Source organism: Haemorhous mexicanus, chromosome 13 (assembly GCF_027477595.1).
Source record: "Haemorhous mexicanus isolate bHaeMex1 chromosome 13, bHaeMex1.pri, whole genome shotgun sequence".
Taxonomy (NCBI): Eukaryota; Metazoa; Chordata; class Aves; order Passeriformes; family Fringillidae; genus Haemorhous; species Haemorhous mexicanus.
Window position 1 is genome coordinate 2,679,989 of NC_082353.1, and position 20,908 is coordinate 2,700,896.

Below are 20,908 nucleotides of genomic sequence, written 5' to 3' on the forward strand. Positions count from 1 at the left end.
AAATGTCTTTCCTCCAGACTCAACATATTGATGGGTCTCAATCTTAATGCCACAAAGCCCAGCAGCTCTACAAAGAATGCTGATTAACACTGCTGTGTTAACTGGTGAAGTGTAATGCTTCCTTTTTCAGCTAATCTGTAAATAGTGGGCATAAATAGTAGTAATATGCAGCTATTGCAAATAAACAATCTCTTTCAATAAAATTTCATGTACTTGGTGTTTGAGAAATCCCTTCTTTGTCTAGTACTGCTCTATAGAGAGGTGCACAGTAAATGGAGAAATTACTTGTCTGAAGTCTTGTTTGTATGTAGCTTTTGTTTTAATCAGATGAAAGGAGTTGCCTGTTTATTTGCATGTTTATTTACAAGCTTCATCCTTCATACTGGTCTGTTAAGAAAAACTAGTGGAATTTCAGAAATCTGCATAATTAAATCCAAAGGTGTATGAAAATGAATAGCCTTGAAAGAAAAGTCTACAGATGCTTGTGTGAATCTAAGTGTATTATTTGATACTACTGGATGGAGAAGACAGAGGACTATGTGGAGGCTTTACCATCAAATAACTGTTACTGATACTTAATTTTGATTAAGAAGTAATTTGGTTCTACAATTTAAGACCTTGTAGAATATAAAACATCACTGCAGACTTCAGGCAGACAGGGAGGATGTTTTGGGTATTAGGTAATGGTCACAGCTGCTTCATATTCTTCCAGAAATACTTTTCTGACACTTGTGTCCAAAAGGGATATGTTTATAGGTGTTCATAGTGTCTGGAAGGAAACTGAATTTTTAGATGGAGTAAAGAAGCAGCCTCGTCAGCTTACTTATTTAGTACTTGTTACAGACAGGCTGAATTATCCTAGGTGGGTCTTTTTTATTTGGTAGTGGGGCAGTTTTATTTTTTGTCATGGTTTCTCCCCCCAGCCATGCTTCTGAGCTCCATATGTTAGCCTGTATTTCAGTGGCAGTGACTGAAGAACAGGAGCAGAAGGGAGCGGCACAGGTCCAATGGAATAATCTGCCTTTGGGAACCAGACTGCTGCTGAAAGCCCAAGTGTCACAGGCTTAGGGTTTGGGGTGGTAACTACCTTAGCTCATCTGGAATCCTTCTTCCTGTTCTGTATTTTAAATCTTATAGTGCTAACTTTTATCTCTGTTTTTCAAAACTCTTGAACCTAAAGTGGTATTTTGGGTGGGATATATAAGCAGAGTAATCATGTAACATATAGCAAAATTGGTTTGAGTTTTCTCTCACTTTGAGGTGCTGAGCAGTACAGAACTGAGCTCTAAAAGAACAGAAGAGATTTTGCCATAGTTGCATAAATCACAAGAACTATGACAAGTCACAAGAAATAATTTGGATTTTAAGGTTTACATAACTTTGTCTTCCTCTGTGTAGATGCTGACTTTTTTCACTCAATTGCAATAAATATTGGTTTTGTTCCATATTTTCTAAATTCACTGCTTGGTCTTATTCCTCTGAAAGCTGCTGTTCTAGAGTGGATACTTACCAACTCCTGTACCTTTTTCAATGACCAAATAAAAATATACCTCTGAGAAAGCAATAAAACCTCATGTGTAGAAGCTTGCTCTTAGGATTAGGCTTACTTTTCTTCCCAGTGTGTAAAAGCAGAATGTAAAAATAATTTTTTCACTCTGAGATGTACCGTTATCCATCTTGGAAATTAAAATGCCAAAGATTTAGGGCCTGTACAGAAAAATACCTGTTGTACCTGGATTAAGTTTGTATCACCTGTAGCATTTAGTAGTATATATTAATGTTCTTTAGCGGGAGGGCCTTGTTTCTTTGGAGTAGACTTTGCTCACTAGAATATTTAACTTTTCAGAAACCCAGTTCTTATACAGAAATTAATATATTGTTAATACCTTCTAGTTAGGAATGTAAAGCTGTTTGTAAATACTACTTTTCACTTATTTGGAGTCTTTTTTATTTCAGGGTGCAGTCTCTGGGTCAGTTCAGGCTTCAGATCGACTTATGAAAGAACTCAGGGATATATATAGATCACAGAGTTTTAAAACAGGTAAATGCCTCAGATTTCCCTTTTTAAAGTATACTTGAAATGAATTCTCTTGGGAAATACTTGCTGCTAACTTCTCTGTGTTTTGTTGTCCTGTGTTTGTATATACGTGCATGTTTGTGTGTGCACACATGGAAAAATGCATAGGTACATCACATATACTCTTATTACATAAAGTAGTTTATTTGTGGAGAAAAGTCAGAACGTGTATTCCTTGCAATAATGATGTGAATTACAGTGGAAAACAAGCTTGTATTTTAAGTTAGTTTGAGTAATGACCAGTGATTATCTTGAGGTAGTGGATGGCTGTTTCATTTTTTCCTTATAGGAGCTGTAGCTGAAGTAGCTCAGCAAAGGATTCAGCATATTGAATCATCTGAGTGTTACTGTATGAGAAATAGAAATTACTTGAATTTTGGGCAAGTTGTATTCCTCTATGTCTGCCAAATAGACAACTCCATCACTGCAGCCAGGTGTCAGGGCCTGGTGCAGGCTAGGGTGAGAACAGGAGGAATGCCTAATTAGGGAATCAGTATAAACTTCAATAAGTTTTCACTTTTCTGGACTTCTGCCCATATTTATTTCTAGTGGACTTAAACCTCACTTGACAATGCCATTTTAATCACCTGTAAAAGGACAGAGGTGAAGAGACAATAGGTTCCTGTTTTGATTTGTCATATTTAACTTCTAGGTCAATTGTTTTCATGTGTGGAAGTGCTGGGGACAGTGGTAAAGTGTCTGGAGTATAAATTTGAGGAGGTGACCTAGTGTTGATCTAATGCAGCCTCCTCCTTTTAGCTTTGTTGCAGCTGAGTGCCTGCCAGTGTTCTCCAGTCACCACTGTCTGGGAAGGAATGGATTAGTGGCTCTAGGGAAGAGCTGCAGGCACATCTGTGTGAAGTCATGGGGGATGCTTTACGGCCTGGTTTTGTCCTTCAGGGGTTGTTTTGGTGATCAGAGCTGGCTATAACAAACAAACTGTCAAGAGTGCTGTGGGGTGCTCAGTCATGTGGTGGTACCACTGGAGTCAGCCTGGGGCCCCTGGCTAGCTGTGGTTTGAGGCTCTCTAGTAATGCCAGTTCTTGGCTTTAGAGAAACAAGTCCTGACGAGTGGCACAAGACTGATCTTGATGTAGGAAAGCGTACTCTGAATTATGAGAGAGCAAATCTTGCTAAACTTCACAGAAAGATGAGGTTCTAAAGGGTGAGTGCAGTAACTTAGAGCTTCTGACTTTGGAAATATGTAGAAGCACTGCAGCTGGATGCCTCATGTTGATCTCTAAAACTTGGTAATGAAGTAGTGTCAAGTGGAGGTTGACACTACAAAGATGATGGCAGTTCTGCTGTGAAACACTGTCCTACTGACACATTTATTACATCTTGCCACTGAATTGATGCTGTTTGTTATAAAACTTGCCTGGATTCATTCCTTATGGTTTCATTTATTCTTCGACCTTGAGTAAATGTATGTTCTTGGTTCCTTTCCTTTGCACAAAACTCCTCCTCACAGCCTAGTTCTGCCTTTTGTTAGGTAACTGTCACCACGTGCCCAGGCTGTGGCAGATAATTGGCTTTTTTAATGTCATTTTTGTTAGAGTACTTGTCCCATGGTCCATTTTAGCCTAAATTTAATTTCTTCCTACTAATGCACAAAGGGAATCATTGTGAAACTCCTAGGTACTTGTAACTGTTGCAAGGTAATTTAATGCTGTTTTCATTTCTTTGTAAGGCAAGCCAGAAAGGCTAAGGCTGATTTTTAGTTGGGTAAGGATCACTTTGTTTAGTTTTCATGAGGTTACATGTTTTGGGACTGTCTGTAGAACACTGGGAGTTCTGAAGTGAATAATACTTGTAGCAATAGTATTTTAATTTTTTCTTTCCTCTTGGACTGTTCTATAAAAAAGTACTATTAAAAGACAGTGGCTTCAACTCTAGCTGTGCATTCAAGGTAGTATCTATTTTAGAAATTAATTTCCTTTATGAAATGAAGCAATGCTGCTGGAATTCAAGCAAAAGATTACCAACTTGCTCTCAACAGCAAAGTTGCTTATCTACCTGGGAAATCTAGGGGAAGAATTGCCCTTAAAGAAAGAGAAAATAATTTTCTTATGAGCTGACAGAAGCAAAAAATACTCCAGAAAATTAAGATACTCTGTTGTGGATTAGTTTCATTAGCCTGTTCAGATAATGAGAGCCACAAGTCCTGTAAAACAAGATTATCTCATTTCCACATCAGATCGGAGATTCACAAACGACTTGATGTAATTTAGGGGATTGAGAAAGGAGGGCAAGAAACAAAGAATTTGGGGACATTAAATGAAACCTTTTCTGTTCATATCTTTAGCATCTGTTTTATTCAGATATAGTTCATATGGACTTCAATTCCCTGTTTTTATCCAAAGACTGTGTGGGATTTACTTTTTGATATAGTAATGTTGCCCTAAGTAAGATGTTGCCTCTGCTTTGAAAATAATTGTTCTTCTTTCTACATTTCAATTTCTTACTTTTTTGCTTGCTTCATGATTCTGTGGGTTTCTTTTTACTTGATCACCCATTTTATTTGAGTAATCAAAAACCCCACCCCACCTAGTATTTAAGCAAAAGGAACCTACCTTGATTCCTTTCCTAAATTAAGGACTTCTCCTTAATTTAAAACTGCTGTTGGTAAGTTAAATTATTTTTGACAAGAACCTTTTTCCTCTCACTGTCAAAATTACAAGAAGAGCACATAGATTACTTCCAAATAACATCCCCTTGATTATTTGGAAAACCCCAAACAACACTCTCCCTCAGCTTTGGATGGTGGTGTTAAGTAGCTTCTGTATCAAGGCCTGGAGCCCCCTTGCTGCTGCTCTTGAGGACACACAGATGCTGTTGGGCTCAAAACTTGGCTGCTTGGAGGCTGCTGGAGTGTCTTGCCCTGGTGTTGAGGCTCGACCCTGAGCTGAGCCTGTCTCTTTGAAGAACCCTTCTGCAGCTTCTGGCTTAGATGCAGTCCAGCTCTTGGGGGTACAGCTCTTGCTGTTGGGGAAGCTGGCAAAGTGTCTGGGCCTTGGAGCTGGGCTGGGCCAGGAGCTGTGGCTAACAACAGGAGGCTCGGGATGGTGGGAGGAGTGCAGGAGTGGGGCTGAAGGCTTAGTGAGTGAGCAGAGGGATGGAAGTTCTCTTCCATTGCTTAGCACAGTGTCAGGAGCCTTGCTGTAACTTACTGCCTTCTCTGTGGTAAGTATTGCTTGCTCCCACTTGGATGCAGGTGGAAGAAAATATTCTGGATACAACAATGGAATAGATATGTCATTAATGGGAGTTGACAGTGAGCAGAGTTCTAAATGTCAACTCTTTTGTTATTACATCAGAGCAGTACAAATTGAAATGCTTACAGTTTGTGACTTACACTGAGGTCAGTTCAGAAGATAGTGTCCTTGGATCTGGGGAATTGGAAAAAGGCCCTAATAGCTCCTTTGGTTGCTCCTCAAACAGGTGTCATTTCTCTGGAGTAGCTACTGATTAAGAGGTACATGGTTAGCACAGTGAGTATGTGTTTAGGCCTACATTGTTATTCTAGACATAGAAAAATTAGAAATTGTGCTCTTGGCTGCAGTACCCACTTGTTAGTGGCACCCAGAAAGGAGAAGCAAGCATGGGTGCTTTAACTTGTGTGCCAAGTTTTGAAATGCTTTAAAAATAATGGTGTCTGGACAGCTAGAAATGTCATGTGTACTCCAAGTACTAATGCTTACAAGCTTCAGCTGTAAGATTATTTTTATGCTAGAATAATAAAACTCAGAAATTAATATCCCCCATTCCTTGGGAAGAACGTGGTGACTGCAATCTGGTGGTTGTATTGCCTTCAGAGATCCTAGGCAAGTTCCTGATTTGTATATGGCTTCCAAATAATTAGGTCAGCAACAAGGATGCTGTTAAATATTAGGCCAGGTAACAAGTTTAATAATAGTGGGTTAGTGTATATGCATGAATATTCTGTGAAAGAGGTGGTTTAATTTCTGTACATGACTGATACCATGCTCTAAATCATGTTGGGTGGTTAAAGATTTATTGCTTTTTCCAGAGCTGCTTGTGAATTTATGCAGAGAGGAAGCTTTGAATATACAAGAAAATGGCAGATAATTTCCATCCTTCCCTGGGAATGAATTGCACAACTGTTGTTTAATATGCTTAAAACAAGCAGGCCACTGAAAGTCACCAGCTGGCTCCCACAGACCTTTCCATTCTTTAGATGCATCTTTCTGGCTTCCTCAGTCAGCTGTTGGGAATGTGCTTCATCCACTGCTGTATCTCCTTTTTGTTGGGTTTCTACTGTGTACACTGTCCTGTGTGCTGTCCTGGTCTGCCTGTGCTGATGAGACCCTGGCAAACACAAAGCTGCACACTCACACTGTGTTGTGAAGTGTCTTAAAAACACTTTAGAGGTGTACTGGGTGTAAAATACAGTGAGTAATAAGCCAGCTGGAGTTGTTGTTGTGGGAGGTTTGAAGGTGAAATGGTTAAGTATCAGAAAAAAAATTGAATAATGTGGATTTTTTTAATAGAAGTGAAAGCATTTTTTCCTTGTAGCTCCTCAGAAGTGCATCTGCTACTGGAGGAAGGATGTGCCTCAGTATCACTATCCTACCCATTGCTTTCACCTGCAGACAATATTAAAATTTAGAGCAAAGAATGGTTTTGCTAAGTTGTCTGTCTACACTTTTAGTGCCTAATTAATTCCATCTAATATTTCTACAGGGATATATTCAGTGGAACTGGTAAATGACAGCTTGTATGAATGGCATGTTAAGCTTCTCAAGTAAGTTAATCAAGTTTTTACATGTTCTGAACAATCTGTTTTATTATTGCTGCAGAGATTCTTTTGATAAATAAGTATCTCTAGCCATAGTATATAAATTACCATTACATTATCTGCCATAGCATATAATCACCATTGCTCTAGCAGTAGCAGAAATGCTAATTGTAGCCTCTAAATAGTGGCTGTAATTCTGGTACATAGAAACCTGTGGAGATGGACTGGTAGTGACTGAGCTGGCAAAAAGACAGACCTGCTTTTCCCTGCCAGTGCTGTGTGTATTGCATGAAGTGTCATTACTTTCAATTCTAAAATTGCTCCAAAATATGCACCCTTAAATGATGAAAATTCTTTTCAAGAATTTTTGCATTGATTTTATTTTTGTTTTGAATGACAGGAAAATCCAGCTTCTAGTTGCACTTAAGATGTAGGAAAGAACAGAACTGTGTCATTAGTTGTTTATTTCTAAGTTTAAACAAAGACACAGGACTGAAACTTTTAGCTGTCACGTAAATGTGAATTACATGATTACATGTACCTTGTCTTCTGTCATTGCCTGGTGTACCAAGTGAAAAGCAGGACATAACTCACCTTCTTACATCCATAGTCCTGTAACTTTAATCCTCCTGGTAACAGGATCATCTGCTGGCATCCCTATGCAGTACCCTAAAGAAGGGAAGAGCCTGCCCAAAGTGTGCTGGGTGGCTGCAGCAGCTGGCAGTGGATGAAAGAGCTGCCATGGGTTCAGAGGTGCCCTGGGGGATAAGGACAGAGGCTGTTTCAGCACAGTGGTTGACGTGTGTGTAGGAATTGTTGCCTTGTCTTAGGAGTGAGACTTGTGCAAACTGGGTCACCAGCTGCTTTCCTTCTGAGTGTAATCATGGGCATGTGAAGACTTTGAGGATGAAAATGGCAGGAATGACATATCAGAGAAGTCTGTGTCACGTTATTGGAGGCCTTTCCTTTTGAGTGTGTCCGTAACCAAATGCTCAAACCATGTGCAGTGATTTGAAACCTCTGTTCAGGTGTTGTGAAAAGGCCTCATTTTCTGCCTTCAGAAAAGAGGAAATGGAGTACATGCAGCAAATGCCTTCCAGAATGTCTAAGAAAAGAAGTGTTGTTTGTTTAGGGCAATAAAAAGTGTCTGGAAACAAGTGCACTATGTGCAGAGTAGCTAAGGGGTCGATGTTCAGAGGAAACAGCCCATGTGAGGAAGGAACAGCATTGTTACCCAGAACAAGTTACTTGTTGCTTAGGACTAGTGCCTTTGAACTGGCCCAGCAAAAGCCGTGGCTTGAAATGAGAGGTTCCGAAGCACTGGAAGACTTTTTCCTGAAACAACGTCACACTGCTAGGATGGGGACTACCTGCCCAAGAAGTTCTGAAATGAGATCTTACAGCTTTGTAGTTTCAGCTGTAGTAGAGGATTAGATTTAAGGGCCTTTCAGTCCCTTTAACATCTGCTTTTGGCTTACTGCAGGTGGGTTTTTTTGGCTAGTCTCTTCTATTTAAAAGCAGATGAGGCGTTAGATTAACCCAGTGGGGTCTGCATTAATGGCCAGGCTGCTAACCACCAGCATTTTGGAACAAACAGTTGTTGAAATTCTGCTGAGCAGAAGCTGCTGGCTTTAGTACTTCTGCTGATGCAGATTACTTTTAACAGCTGATGCAGAACTACAATTACATATTCCATAAAGGATTCACTAACTCTGTGCTGAAAACGAGATGACGACAGTCTTCCTGTTTTTCTCCCCTCTTATTTGAACACAACTGAACTGAAGAGAATTAAAATTGCTCTTTTCAAATAAACAGCTTATTTTGTGCTGTGTTTAAGCAACACTTGATAGCATTGGGAATGTTGTACATTGCAGCATGCTTTTATGCTGATGTTGTGGCAAAGTTTTTACTTGGTAAAAGGAGCAACAATTTCCTACATTTCACCTCTAACTGCAATTTGTAAACTACAATTACATAAAGGAAGTCTTTAAGAGGAACTACTGTTTACAGGTATTGAAAATGTTAACTTGATCCATGTCTCTCCCCTGCTGCTTTTATAGGGTTGATCCTGATAGCCCACTGCATAGTGATCTTCAGGTCTTAAAAGAAAAAGAAGGTGTAGAATACATTTTACTCAACTTCTCTTTTAAGGTAAGTGTCTGTAGGACAAAAAGCTGCAGTTAAATTTGAGGCTTACTATAGATAATCACTGAAATGACCCTCAGCTGTTACTTGGGTAATAATGGATCTGTGGCTTTTAAAAAAAAGGATGGGAAAAGAAAACTAACTTTTAAGTTAATCTCTGAAGCTACCCAAAAAAATGCTTTTTAGCCAATACTATGGAAAGTGAATGTTTACACAACTGAAAAATTGTAGTACTTCAAATCTGATTTGACAAATGAAGCTATTGAAATACTTTGTTTGAGAAGCAATGTCACAGTATTTCCCTTAACCTGTTTTTTTATTCTTCTTCTCAGGATAACTTCCCTTTTGATCCTCCCTTTGTGCGAGTGGTGTCTCCTGTGCTCACAGGAGGGTAGGTTTCAGCTGCCCTGCAGAAATTGTGCTTTGTGGTAAAAATGTTACAGCTTGAAAAACTCTGTGCCTGCCATATGTGTAAGAACTGACCTCTGGGGGGGTTAACGTTGCCCTTCCTTCTCCTGTTGTTGGGTGCTTTGAATGGGTCACGATCCCTGTGTTGCCTTAAGTTTGCTGTTAAGTCTTACCTGTCTCTCTTGCTGGTAACACTGCCTTAAAGTTTTGTTAAAAAATTCCTCAAATGCTAATCCAAAACGGCAAAACTTAAATGAAAACATGCTCCAAATGTCATCTAAAGCATGTTTGAAGTGCTGTCTGTGGGACTTGTCTATATCCATAGAGAGATGATTAAATTCAGCTTCCAAGGCTTTTATGCATCTCCTGGAAATGATACCTGCTTTTGGAGATGCAGTCTGTGAGTGCTGGTGCTGATTCTTATGTGATTTGAGTTGTCATGTATTCTTCTTTAATTCAGTAAATGGTTAGTGCAGTTAAATAGGGTTCTTGAGGGGTGCTGCTATCTCAGAATTAAACAAGCAGACCCAAACACCAGAAAATTAATTGGATTCTAATTTGATTGTACTCAGATTTCTTTTTAGAATGAAAAAAGGATGGCTTTTCAGTGGTCACTTCCCTATTAATGTCATATGGAGCTATGAGGTATAAGTGTCTTGATCACAGAGGAGAATACATTTTGGCAATGGTAATTTCTCTTCCCTCAGTCCAGGTTTCCTCATGTTCAGGTGTTCTGCTGAGTCCCAGTCAGCACAATGGATAAAGTAGTTTTGAAATTTAAAAAAGGTATTTACAGGAAAAGAGCAAAAACAATCTGGTTATCTCATATTATTTATAAGTGCACCTGCCTTGTTTGAAATGGTGTTAAACTTCTTTACATAATTGACTTTTGTTGGTTTCTTCTAGCTACACCTCTGTACCATGTATATGTAGAGTAGCCATAAAAAGTAGCTTTCCTTTTTCCATGGTCTCTGCAGTTGTGCAGAATATCTCAGCCAGTGGTTTGAGCTCAGTCTAGTTAGCAAACAGCTTTTTTTGTCTCACAATGCTATTTTTCTTTGCTTAAGTATGACATGGCTAACTAGTTACAATATATTACAGGTTAAAGGGCTTTTCAGCTTTATGAACAAAGAATTGAACAAACAAGCTGGCAAGAGCTTAAAGTGCTGTGAGCACTTGCATCTTTTTACTAACTGCTGATGTCAAGTATATTTTCTTTCACATTTGTTTCTAGGTATGTCCTAGGTGGAGGTGCATTATGCATGGAACTTCTTACTAAACAGGTGAATATGAGTTCTGTTATCTGGATAATGAAACATGCCTGAAAATACTGAAAATAGGTGCTTCTCTTGAGGTGAAGAATCCCTGTGTGGAATAAATTACACACTCCAAAGGAAACATGGTGGAATTAAACCTCAATCCCACAAGATTTGCTTCGCTGATCTTGTTTGAGATCTTCTTTTCTGCCTTGGATGGCTTACAAGAGATGTGAGGAAGAGGCAGGCAGTGTGAGCAGGTCAGCTTGGAGCTCTCAATTTCTGTGAGGAAGGCAGTGTGAGGAGCAAGACAAGTTGTTTTCTTTTCTAGAAGCCTCTTCAACTGCATAAAGTCAGCTCTGGAGAAGTGAGGAAACAGATGATTATAGTCATGGATGATTTGTGTAGACGTAGTGATTTTCACTTTAAAATAGGCAAATTAATGAAGTAACTTACTTGCAGGCTCTGGCAGAAACTCTTGTGAGCTCTGGAAGGTAAAGCAGTGCCAGAGATGAGCAGAATTCTTACAACTTACTGAATTGACTTCATTAGAGATCAGTCTTTTCTACTTCTTGGAAAAAGGAGTTGCAGTTTCTGTTGTGACATTGCTGAAAATGTGTCAGTGGTGTAAGGATGGAGCTTTGTTTTGTTCCTGTCTTGCTGTATTTTGGAAATGTAATTCAGTTTTTTCATTCTTCTTATGAGTTCTTAGTACTAGGACTGTATATAATTCTACAGATTTTCTGTGGAAAATAAATGTTAACTGAAAATAAGTATTTGAAACTGGAATGCAGGAAAAAAAAAAATCCCAAAGCACGTGTTCCAAAATAGATTTGCAAGGTGAGCACAAGAAGTGAGTACTTGTTGTGTGTTAGCATTCCTTTCCTCCTCCAGGGCTGGAGCAGTGCCTACTCAATAGAATCAGTCATCATGCAGATCAATGCCACTTTAGTCAAAGGAAAAGCCAGAGTACAGTTTGGAGCCAATAAGGTAAATGTGCTGTTTCTCATCTACACAAATCACTGTTGAGCTTCCATTTCCTTGCTGACTTGCATAGCAGGTGTTTAATGACAGAATTGCTATTGCAAATATATATGCATTTCAAATTCTCTGGTGCCTGTATGAGTATCTTATTGGCAATTAAATATTTTTTATGTAATTACAAGCACATGAGGTGGATAAAGCCTTGGGATGGTAGGCTTTTGCTATCCTTGTATTGGCAAGGGAGGGGAGGGAAGGACAATTAGAATTGGGAGGATTTGGAATTTCTGGCTCTAAGAAGGGAATCTTGAAAGCCAGGAATGTTCTAATATTGTGCATGGATTTTTAAGCCCCCTGTAGAATTTTCTTGTTAGAACTGTTTTTGAGTCTTGCATGTCTCAAGATGCAGGTTTTTATATTAGTTTTTTCTCCTTTCAGAATCAATATAATCTAGCAAGAGCACAGCAGTCCTATAAATCACTAGTACAAATACATGAGAAAAATGGTATGTATGTTCTTGCCTCTTTGTTCTTGTCTGTACAGCACCCTGGGAATTGGTGTTTGAAGACCATAAATGTTTCTTCTTTTCTTCTTGCACTAGAAAAACAGTAGTGCTTAAATAACTTGACTGCAGTCATCACAACTTCTCCAGTTTACTTGAATGTTGTGTGTGTGTTCCTGGTGCTTCTTGAAAGGCAGCTGCATTTCATGTTCAGCCAGTTGATCTAGGAACTTCATTGTTACTGTAGCTTTAAGGACTCTTAATATTGGCAAAGTATCTGCTGGGAGTTTATCCCTTTCCCTGAAAGATTTTGTTTCAATGTGTCAAGAACCTAGTGGAAATAATCATTAAAGAAGAGCAAAAGTGGAGAAAAAGACCTGAGACTGAAAAATACAAGAAGTCCAAGTGAGGTGTACTAGCTGGGAAAGTGTACAGTAGAATAGGGAAACACTTGTTTCAGTGTGGGCTTTTTTTACTCTATTTAAAGTCTCTCTGCTGCATAAAACAAATGTACAAGTGCTTCAGGTATAATTGAATTTACTGTGGCAGTATGAGAAGCCTGAGGCTTTAGAAGGTTTAAGTAGCTTACATGTTACATAAAGGTAGTCAGCAGAATTGGAACTCTGGTCTTGTGATGAGGGAGTCAGTGCAGTTACACTTCCATGATGTTCAGGGCTCTGGTTGGACACAGTGTCCTCCAGGAATTAAGGTTATTGTGAAAGAGTTTGTGTGACTGCAGTGAGCACCTCAGTTTCCCTGCTGCTAAGACAGAACATAATACCTGTGCTCTTGGGAGGAAGATCAGAGCTAATGACTTTAACATCATCTCCAGTTTCACAGTATTTTGATCTTGCTGTTAACTGAGCCTTTTGCTCTTTTTGTTGCTACAAAAGCCAGCGTGGCTGCTTACTTGTATGTGCTGCAAGTGATCAATGCTGCCTCAGGAGATGAACACAAAGCATTCACAGTACTCAGTGCTGCTGTGAAAGGTGTCTTAAGCTTTGAGCTACTACGTACTCTCTGGGACAGCACAAAAAAGCCTTGTAGTCACTGTACACACATTTAAAGGAAGTGTTACAAGAGGGGCTGGGAGAATTAAGACTGGAGCTCTGGAGGTCTCTAGAAAAAGCAGTGCATACCTGATCAGGTATGATTCAGCTGTTAAACATGCCAAATTATGTCAGGAGACCAGTTATTCAACTGACATTTCTGAGCTTATTCCTACAGTAAGATTTGCAGAAGTAGGATAAACTGTTCAGGTGCTTGTGCATGCCCAACTCTGCACAAAATGGGATTTACACAAGTGTCCCAGTGCAGTCATGTTTGTATGTCTATGTTTTAAGTAGCTTGAAGGCTTGGGGGTTTTACCCCTCTTCTATTAAGTTTGGTTAGAGCAGTGTTCCTCCTTCAGCAGCTTCCTCTTGTTGGCATTCAGCTTGTCCAGCTCAGGACAGCTGCTGCCACAGAAATCCGTGTGTGCACACCCAAACACAGGGCAGATCCTGGAATGTGCCACATGGTTTGTCTCCCACTGCTGACTTACATTTAGGGCACTGGCTCTCCCTGAGCCGGCCTCTTTAGGAGGGAAGGACTGAGCCAGGTTAGGCTTCCATCTCCCAGGTGAAGAGTAGGATGTTCTGGACACGGCAGCGTTGGTACCTAACATGTCTCTGTTCTCCACAGGCTGGTACACTCCTCCAAAAGAAGATGGCTAATGCTGAGGACTGTTGTATACCTGGACCAATGTCAACAAAAGAAGCTCTTTTTTATGTTTTCCAACACACAGACTCAAGCTATGAGTGCCCCTATAACAGCTGTACTGAGGACTTTAGCTATTAGATAAGTTAGTGGATAATCTGTCAACTGACACGTACAGTATAAGTTACAGCCTTACCATTCCGCTCTTCTTAGGCATCTGGACTGAGCAGTTTGGGCCTTGACCATATTTGTTCTTATGGATTAAGCAGATTTGGGCCACGTCCTCCCTTCTCCCTTTTTTTATTTGAAAGCATAAACTCTCCCTGCAGCAGGCTATCAACTTACTAAAGATCATACAATAGGAGTGAGTTGTTCACACACTTCTGTGTATTTCTTACTTTTTGCAAAATGCAGACTGCAGAGACTTGCATTGTATTGTTTCATTTAAAGCCAAGAAGTTTAATACATTGTTTAATACTGTTTTAGGAAATGTCAGGTCTTGCAAATCACAGTAGTTTTTCTGGTCTAAAATGACAGCGTTTGTAGTATTTTCCAAATTAATGATATAGGAAAAACACATGTATGTTAAGTCATTAAACATTTTTCATGGCTGTATGAGAATATGAACTGTTTATTGGAAAAGATGCTCTTTGTTTAGATTATTTTAATTTTTTTTGTTTGGTTTTTTCTTTTTATTTTCGGTTTTTTGTTTTTATGCAGAGCAAGGCTGTGCCAACAAAACCTTGTAACTAGTCACTTCCACTGGGGCGTCAGGACTTGCTGGGCTGTTCCTGCTACTCGTTGGCTCAACCTCCTTAACAAGAAGAGCCACAGTATGAAGCTTGAAGTTTATTTAAAATACTAAAAACCTTTTTAGGTGTTCCATTTTATTAACGGGTTGTTGCAATCATTTCTAAACTAATGAACTTATAAAGTGATTGGCACAAATTGAGATGAAAGTCCTTGAATGAAAAATTTTTATATAAAAACTACCAATAAAGTACAAAAACATGTCATCCTATTCAGAGGCATAAGAAATGCTGCCATAGTCATGACAGTGGTTTTGTTATTGAAAGACTAATGGGAACTGTTCTTTCTTTATTAGGAGATGAGTCTGGGTCTGTGTACTTACACAATTTCATTGCCTTACCGGAATCGACTCTTATTTTGGTTGTAGTACTAGTCCTTAGGCCTGTGCGCTCCTCGGGGCCGAGTGAAGGATGTGTTCCATGGATTGAGCACTTTCAGAAGTGCAGAAGCATGTTTTTATGGGTTTTTTTTAGTTGACTATCGAACTTGTGCTCTTTTCTCTATCAGGCGCCCGCGGGTCCTTGTGCATTTGCTTCTAGATCCAGTTTTTAGCTCGAAAGAAACGACCTGGGCGAGCTTTGGCGCCGCTCCCGGTGCGCGCTGTTGCGGGGGCGCGGGGCGAGCGCCGGGGCTGTGCCGCTGGCCGGGCACGGCGGGGCTGGGGCGGCCCCGGCCTCCGCCCTGCGGCGCATGCTTCGGTTTGGGTTCCATTTCTTCTGGCAGAGTTCCTTGGCAATGTACAGTAATTTGTAAACTTGCATCAAGTTTATGAATAAAAAGCATTTTACGAAGCGCTGTGTCCGTGCTGGGGTCTGGGGAGCGAGGGAAGGGGGGAGGTGGGAGTGGGACGGGTCCTCCCCGCCGCCAGGCGGCGGCACTGTATGGCGGCTTGTGCCCGCTCGCGCTGACCGGAAGTTGCCTCAGGCGCGCGGGTGACGCCGGGCAGGGGGGCCGGGGAGGCGGCGGGGCCATGGAATCCGCGGGGAAGGGCAGCTACGTCCTCGCCAACCTCGCCGAGGTGGTGGAGCGTGTCCTCGGCTTCCTGCCCACCAAGGCGCTGCTGCGCGCCGCCTGGTAAGGGCCGGGGCCGGAGCCGGGGCCGTGGGGTGGGCGGCGGCCGGCTCCGGTTGGGGCGAGGGCGGTGCGGCCGACGCGGTGTGTCCGTGTTGTGTTGCAGCGTGTGCCGGCTGTGGAGGGAGTGTGCCCGGCGGACGCTGCGGACGCGGCAGCGAATCGCGTGGGTGTCGGCGCTGGAGCCGGGCCCCGCCGAGAACCACGCGCTGGTGCGCGCGCTGACCCGCGAGCTCGAGGTGAGGGGGCGCGAACTCGGCGCCTTCGCTTAAACGCTGAACGCGCTTCTTCCAACCGCTCGGCAAAAGGGACGTGTTCGGAGGCCTAGGTGGTTTTGACAGTTCAAGTGTTGCGTGTTAACACACCCATCAAAACGCCGAGGATTTGCAGTTCAGGGCACATCTATTCATCTCGGCAATCCTGTTAAGAGGTTAACCCTCATAGGCTGGGAAACACTGAGTAAACACTGCAGGACTTCTCTGCCTGGCAGGATTTCTTTCCAGTATTGACCTGGTGCTGGGTCTTCACTCCACAAAGATTCGTGTCAGGGTCTTTCGCAGTAGGCAGGCCTCAGGAGATCAGTGTTAAACCAGCTGGGACAAGACGGGCCGGAAGCGCCTCTACACTGTTTCCCAGCGTCAGCCCTGGTGAGCAGTAGATGCCAAGAACCGTGAATGCAAGGACTTTAGATAGTGCTAAAAGAAGGAGTAGAGTCATGGGCCAGTTCTGCTGAGCTGTTACAGCTTCTGTGAGGTTTGGGTCAGCTTCCTGCCTGTGGGCAGAAGTTCCTCTGGGCACTTCTGAAGCTAATGAGAGGTTATCTGTTGGATGACAGGAGCCTGATGAGGGGGGAGGGGCCGACGTGGGCTGGCGGTGGAGCAGGAGCAGTTTCTCCTTGGTTTCTGCCCCCACTTTCCCTCCACTCTGTCCTGTCTTAAGTACTCCTCCACCTGTGTCTTTGCAGAAGGTGCATGTGCTGCCCCAGACCGTGCTCTACATTGCTGATGCAGAGACCTTCAGCGGGCACGAGGAGTGTCATGAGCAAAAGAAAGGTAAAGCCTGGACCTAGCTCACTTCCACTTAAGGATATGCTGGGATGTAAGCAGAGCATAGTCAGCTGAAAGGAAATTCTCTGTGTTTTGGTTTCAGTGGAGAGGAAATGTTTTGCAGAAAGCATGACTGCGTAGTATTGCATTTGTGGTAGGGAGCAGCTGACAGATCTTTGTTAACGTGCACAGATGGGTTCCTTTCCCTGCTGTGGAGGACGCTGAGTGTGTTTGCCTGCCGGCAGCCTGTGCTCACAGGGAGCAGCACAGAGCAGCGTGCTGTTACCAGGGCGGCCACTGATGGGCAGCATTGGTTGGCTGTGGGATTTGCTCAGAACTCTTACTGCTGTCTGATGGCTTTTTTGGTTTCTTCTTATTTTAACAGCCAGAAAAAGAAACAGTAAAGAAACGGCTCTCGCACTTGAAAAGTTGTTGCCAAAGCGATGTCAGGTTCTTGGACTGGTCACCCCAGGGATTGTAGGTAGGAGCAAAATGTGTGGGTTTTTGAGAGGTCAGCTTGAAGGTGTCATCTCTTACCTTGTTCAGCACTGGCTTCAGTTATAGGGAGTTCACAGTGTCGCTGCTAAGTGACATGGAGCTTACTTCACGTATTACAGTTATAATTAAAAGGGTTGATTTAATTGGGCAGGCAGTTTTCCCTGGCACCTTAATGTACTTATTGAATGTTCCTTGGATTTATGTATACATTTCAGTCATATTGTGACTAACTGTAGAGGGCATCCTGGTATATTCCTGTTTGTAATAGTCTAGCTGGAGGCATATGCAGTAACTGGAAAATTCACAGCCTCCTGTGACAGGCTTTTTCTTATGCTTCACTTTTGTCTTTAGAAAGTTGTTTCTTTATAGTTTCTCACCTTAATTTCACTTTCCACGTTATAACTAAGGTATTTGATTGTTGTCATTACCATATTTTAATAATACACTCCCAATTTTTGTGTCAGTTTTGCTTTATACTGTCATCACATGCTTATAGGACGCCTTAAAAACTTGAATATGTCTGTGTGCCTGCAGAAGTTGGCAGGAAGGCTTGTATTGCACTGTTCTTGTTTTCCTAATGTTTTATATTTGGTGTGCCTGGGAAGATAGGTGTAAATATATCCATGTCTCCATGTCAAAACTGACTTCAGTGGGATCGATAGCCAACAGGACCTACACGTTTCATCTTTCCAAAGTATTGACCAAAAAAATCACAGGTTTCAGGTAGATAAGTTGTTATGGAAATAGATTGTCATTTTTAATATCGCCTGAGCTGTTCAACCTCTTTCTGCTCGTGTCACTGTAAATGAATGTATTCGAGTCTCTGAACACAAGATGCTTGGTTTTGTCTCTGTAGTTACCCCGATGGGTTCAAGCAGCAATCAGCCTCAAGAAATTGAAGAGGGCGAAGCTGGGTTTGCTCTGTTGTTTCCCAAAATTGATGGGGTGAAAATTCATACCTTCCATTTTTCTAAAGACGTGAAGAACAGGATCTTTGATGAAAGCAAATTTGCTGAAGCAGGTATGTCATTTTCCTCTCCATTATGTGGGCTTTTGTGAGGTGCTGCTCTCTAAGGTGCCAGTGGAGTTGTGAGTAGAACCAGCAGCTTCTGTACTGGCTCCAAGAGCCTCTGTGGGGCTCCAGCTGGTGGCTGTGCATCTCTGCTCCTCCCAGTCTCTGGAGCAGTATGGAGAAGTTATCCCGAGTATCAGTTTCCAGTTCCTTCAGTTACATTTCAAGCAGAGCTGTTCAGAGGGAGGTGTGATGTAATATTTGAGGAGAAACTAGGATGGTTGGACTTCAGAGTTTAGGATTTAAAAGTAAGGGGATCAGTGTTGGCTTTTGTTTGTAGGTCTGAAGAATAACCCAGATCTCCGTGTTGTTCTTCTGTTTGGCTACAACTCCTGGAAGACTGGAGCTACTCGATTTCTTCATCAAATAGTGAATCCATTGAATGAGAAAAGTATCATCCTGGCTGGAGGACAAGTGGAGAGCTTTACATCACTGACCTCTGAGAAGTAGGTATTTTTTTCAAGGTAAATGATGAAAAAGATTTAATGTGAGAGAAACATTGCAGATCCATAGCCTTCTAGTTATATTGAAAATCCCCTTTACCAGTAGTAAAATAACAATTTCTTAAAGGGGAAAATGCCACAACTGCTACACTGTGATGTAGCCAGAAAAGGTGGAAGCTTGGTATGGCTGTGTTACAATTTGGATTCTGGAAACCCAGCTAGGAGAAACCCAATGAAAAGGAGATTTCTAGCTTCAGAAATAAGCACCTTTTTGTGTTTATTGCAGTCAGCATTTCATCTCTGGAGTGCAGGTAAATGAGTGCCTGTTGTGAGGGAGCCCCGGATGTGAACATGTGTGTGTGTATCTGTCTCAGTTTGGCTCACAGCACAGAGCAGTAGCTGCACACAGCAAGGCTGTGCCCCAGGAGCTCACCTGATCTGCCCTGGCTGCTGAAGGACGTGGCACTGTCCCGTGGAGCACAGTGCAGCCATGCCTATAGCCCCCTTGTCCCACTGCGGCTCTGGAGTCCATATTAATATCAACGTTTTTCTTGCACCTGATTTTACCAGCTGCACCATTGCCCCGGATAAGAGAGCTGACCTTAAGTAAAGTCACTGCAGATGAAGGTTAAGTACGTAACTACTTGACCCCGTGTGTCCTGGCCAACCAGTTTAAAGCAACGTGAATCCAAAACTTTACTGCCTGCTGCCCTGCTTCGATATATAAATCCTCTGTGCCTTTGCTTGTTGAAGTTTACTGATGTTTTAGTTGGAATTACAGAGCTGGGACACACACAAACTACTGAGTTTGGCATGAGCAAAACAAGTTTATGGTTAATGCCTAGTAATGGATGTGGAAGTTTTTCTTTGTGAAAGGTTGCTACACAAAAACATTGCTAATATACGAAGTCTTTGGTTTGCTGTTCAACTTAGGTTGGTGTCAGAATGACTGCAGTGTCGGCTGCTCTGAGCCTAGGTCTGCTGCAGCCATAGTTGCACTGGTGAGAAGGGCTCCCCCAGAATGTTCTCTAACTCGGTGCCTGTTGCCTTTCAGCAAGCACGCCCAGCCTGGTGACGCCTGCGGTGTGGTTGGGTTGGCTTTCAGCGGGCCCCAGATCCAGAGTGCCACTGTCCTGCTAGACCAGGATGTGGCTGATGAGAGGACAGCAGAAGCAGCCATGCAGCGTCTCAAAGCAGCGAACATCCCCGAGCACAACACCATTGGCTTCATGTTTGCCTGTGTTGGCAGAGGATATCGGCACTACAAAACCAAAAGGAATATGGAAGCAGATGCATTTAGGAAGTTTTTTCCAAATGTGCCCCTCTTTGGCTTTTTCGGACACGGGGAAATAGGATGTGATCGAATAGTTACTGGGAATTTCGTGTTAAGAGAATGTAATGACATAAAGGATGACCTGCTTCATGGTTATACTACTGTTATGACTCTGATTCACCTTGGTTCAACTAAAGCAAACCAAGCATAAGTAAGGTTTAATGCTTCAGTGAGCTGTTTGTTTCATTCCAGAGAGCTGAGAAGTCTGGAAGAGTGGACATCTTGCAGTCAAAGCCCCTTCCAAATCATAAACATAATTTTTGTAATGTTATTGAGTCTTGTAGTTGCAATAGAGTTTACTGTAATGTCTGTGACAAAGCCTTGCATTTTTTGTAATCCTCTGTACACATCAGAATTGCAGGAAATTATATTTGATGGAATTCTGCATTTGAAGAAAGCCTCTTTCTTCCAAAATGAGAATGGTTTCTGCAGATTGTAGAATACGCTGAACTGGAAGGGACCCAGCAGGATGGTTGAGTCAGCTCTTGGGCCTGAACAGGACACTCCAAGAATCCCACCAAGTGCCTGAGAATGTTGTCCAAACTCTTCTTGAGCTCAGGCAGGGCTTGGTGCTCTGACCGCTTTCCTGGGGAGCCTGTTCCAGTGTCCATCCACTCTGGGTGAAAAACTTTTTCCTGATATCCAACCTAAACCTCTCTGACTCAGCTTCATGCCACTTCCTCGAGTTCTGGCACTGGTCATGAGAGTGAAGAGATACTGAAGGCAAGGAGGTCTCCCCTCAGTCTCCTCCAGGCTGAGCAAACCAAGTGTCATCAGCTTCTCCTCCAGATCCTTCACTTCCTCCTGGC

General features: G+C 42.1%; 2 protein-coding genes across 2 annotated transcripts in view; both read left to right on the forward strand.

Moving 5' to 3' along the window:
- UBE2Q2 (ubiquitin conjugating enzyme E2 Q2) overlaps positions 1 to 15,427 on the forward strand; it is a 47,721-nt gene extending 32,294 nt beyond the window's left edge. Inside the window, exons 6-13 of the mRNA XM_059857885.1 lie at positions 1,957 to 2,041; positions 6,782 to 6,842; positions 8,897 to 8,987; positions 9,314 to 9,372; positions 10,624 to 10,672; positions 11,540 to 11,635; positions 12,065 to 12,131; positions 13,812 to 15,427. Coding sequence (XP_059713868.1) covers positions 1,957 to 2,041; positions 6,782 to 6,842; positions 8,897 to 8,987; positions 9,314 to 9,372; positions 10,624 to 10,672; positions 11,540 to 11,635; positions 12,065 to 12,131; positions 13,812 to 13,843 — 540 coding nt within the window. The 3' untranslated portion in view covers positions 13,844 to 15,427. The remainder of the gene's footprint in view (positions 1 to 1,956; positions 2,042 to 6,781; positions 6,843 to 8,896; positions 8,988 to 9,313; positions 9,373 to 10,623; positions 10,673 to 11,539; positions 11,636 to 12,064; positions 12,132 to 13,811) is intronic.
- Positions 15,428 to 15,554: 127 nt separating this feature from the next.
- On the forward strand, positions 15,555 to 20,484 carry FBXO22 (F-box protein 22). Its single transcript, XM_059857884.1, has 7 exons — positions 15,555 to 15,710; positions 15,814 to 15,946; positions 16,672 to 16,759; positions 17,139 to 17,234; positions 18,108 to 18,272; positions 18,604 to 18,769; positions 19,821 to 20,484. The coding sequence occupies exons 1-7, from the start codon at positions 15,607 to 15,609 to the stop codon at positions 20,248 to 20,250; spliced, it is 1,182 nt and encodes a 393-aa protein (XP_059713867.1). The 5' UTR covers positions 15,555 to 15,606; the 3' UTR covers positions 20,251 to 20,484.
- Positions 20,485 to 20,908: the final 424 nt, after the last annotated feature.

Excerpts from the sequence above, each read along its gene's own strand:
- FBXO22 (XM_059857884.1), top strand. The coding sequence starts at position 15,607 with ATGGAATCCGCGGGGAAGGGCAGCTACGTCCTCGCCAACCTCGCCGAG. Across the intron at positions 16,760-17,138 it reads GTGTCATGAGCAAAAGAAAG|CCAGAAAAAGAAACAGTAAA; the intron begins GTAAAGCCTGGA and ends TTATTTTAACAG. Across the intron at positions 17,235-18,107 it reads GGTCACCCCAGGGATTGTAG|TTACCCCGATGGGTTCAAGC; the intron begins GTAGGAGCAAAA and ends TTGTCTCTGTAG.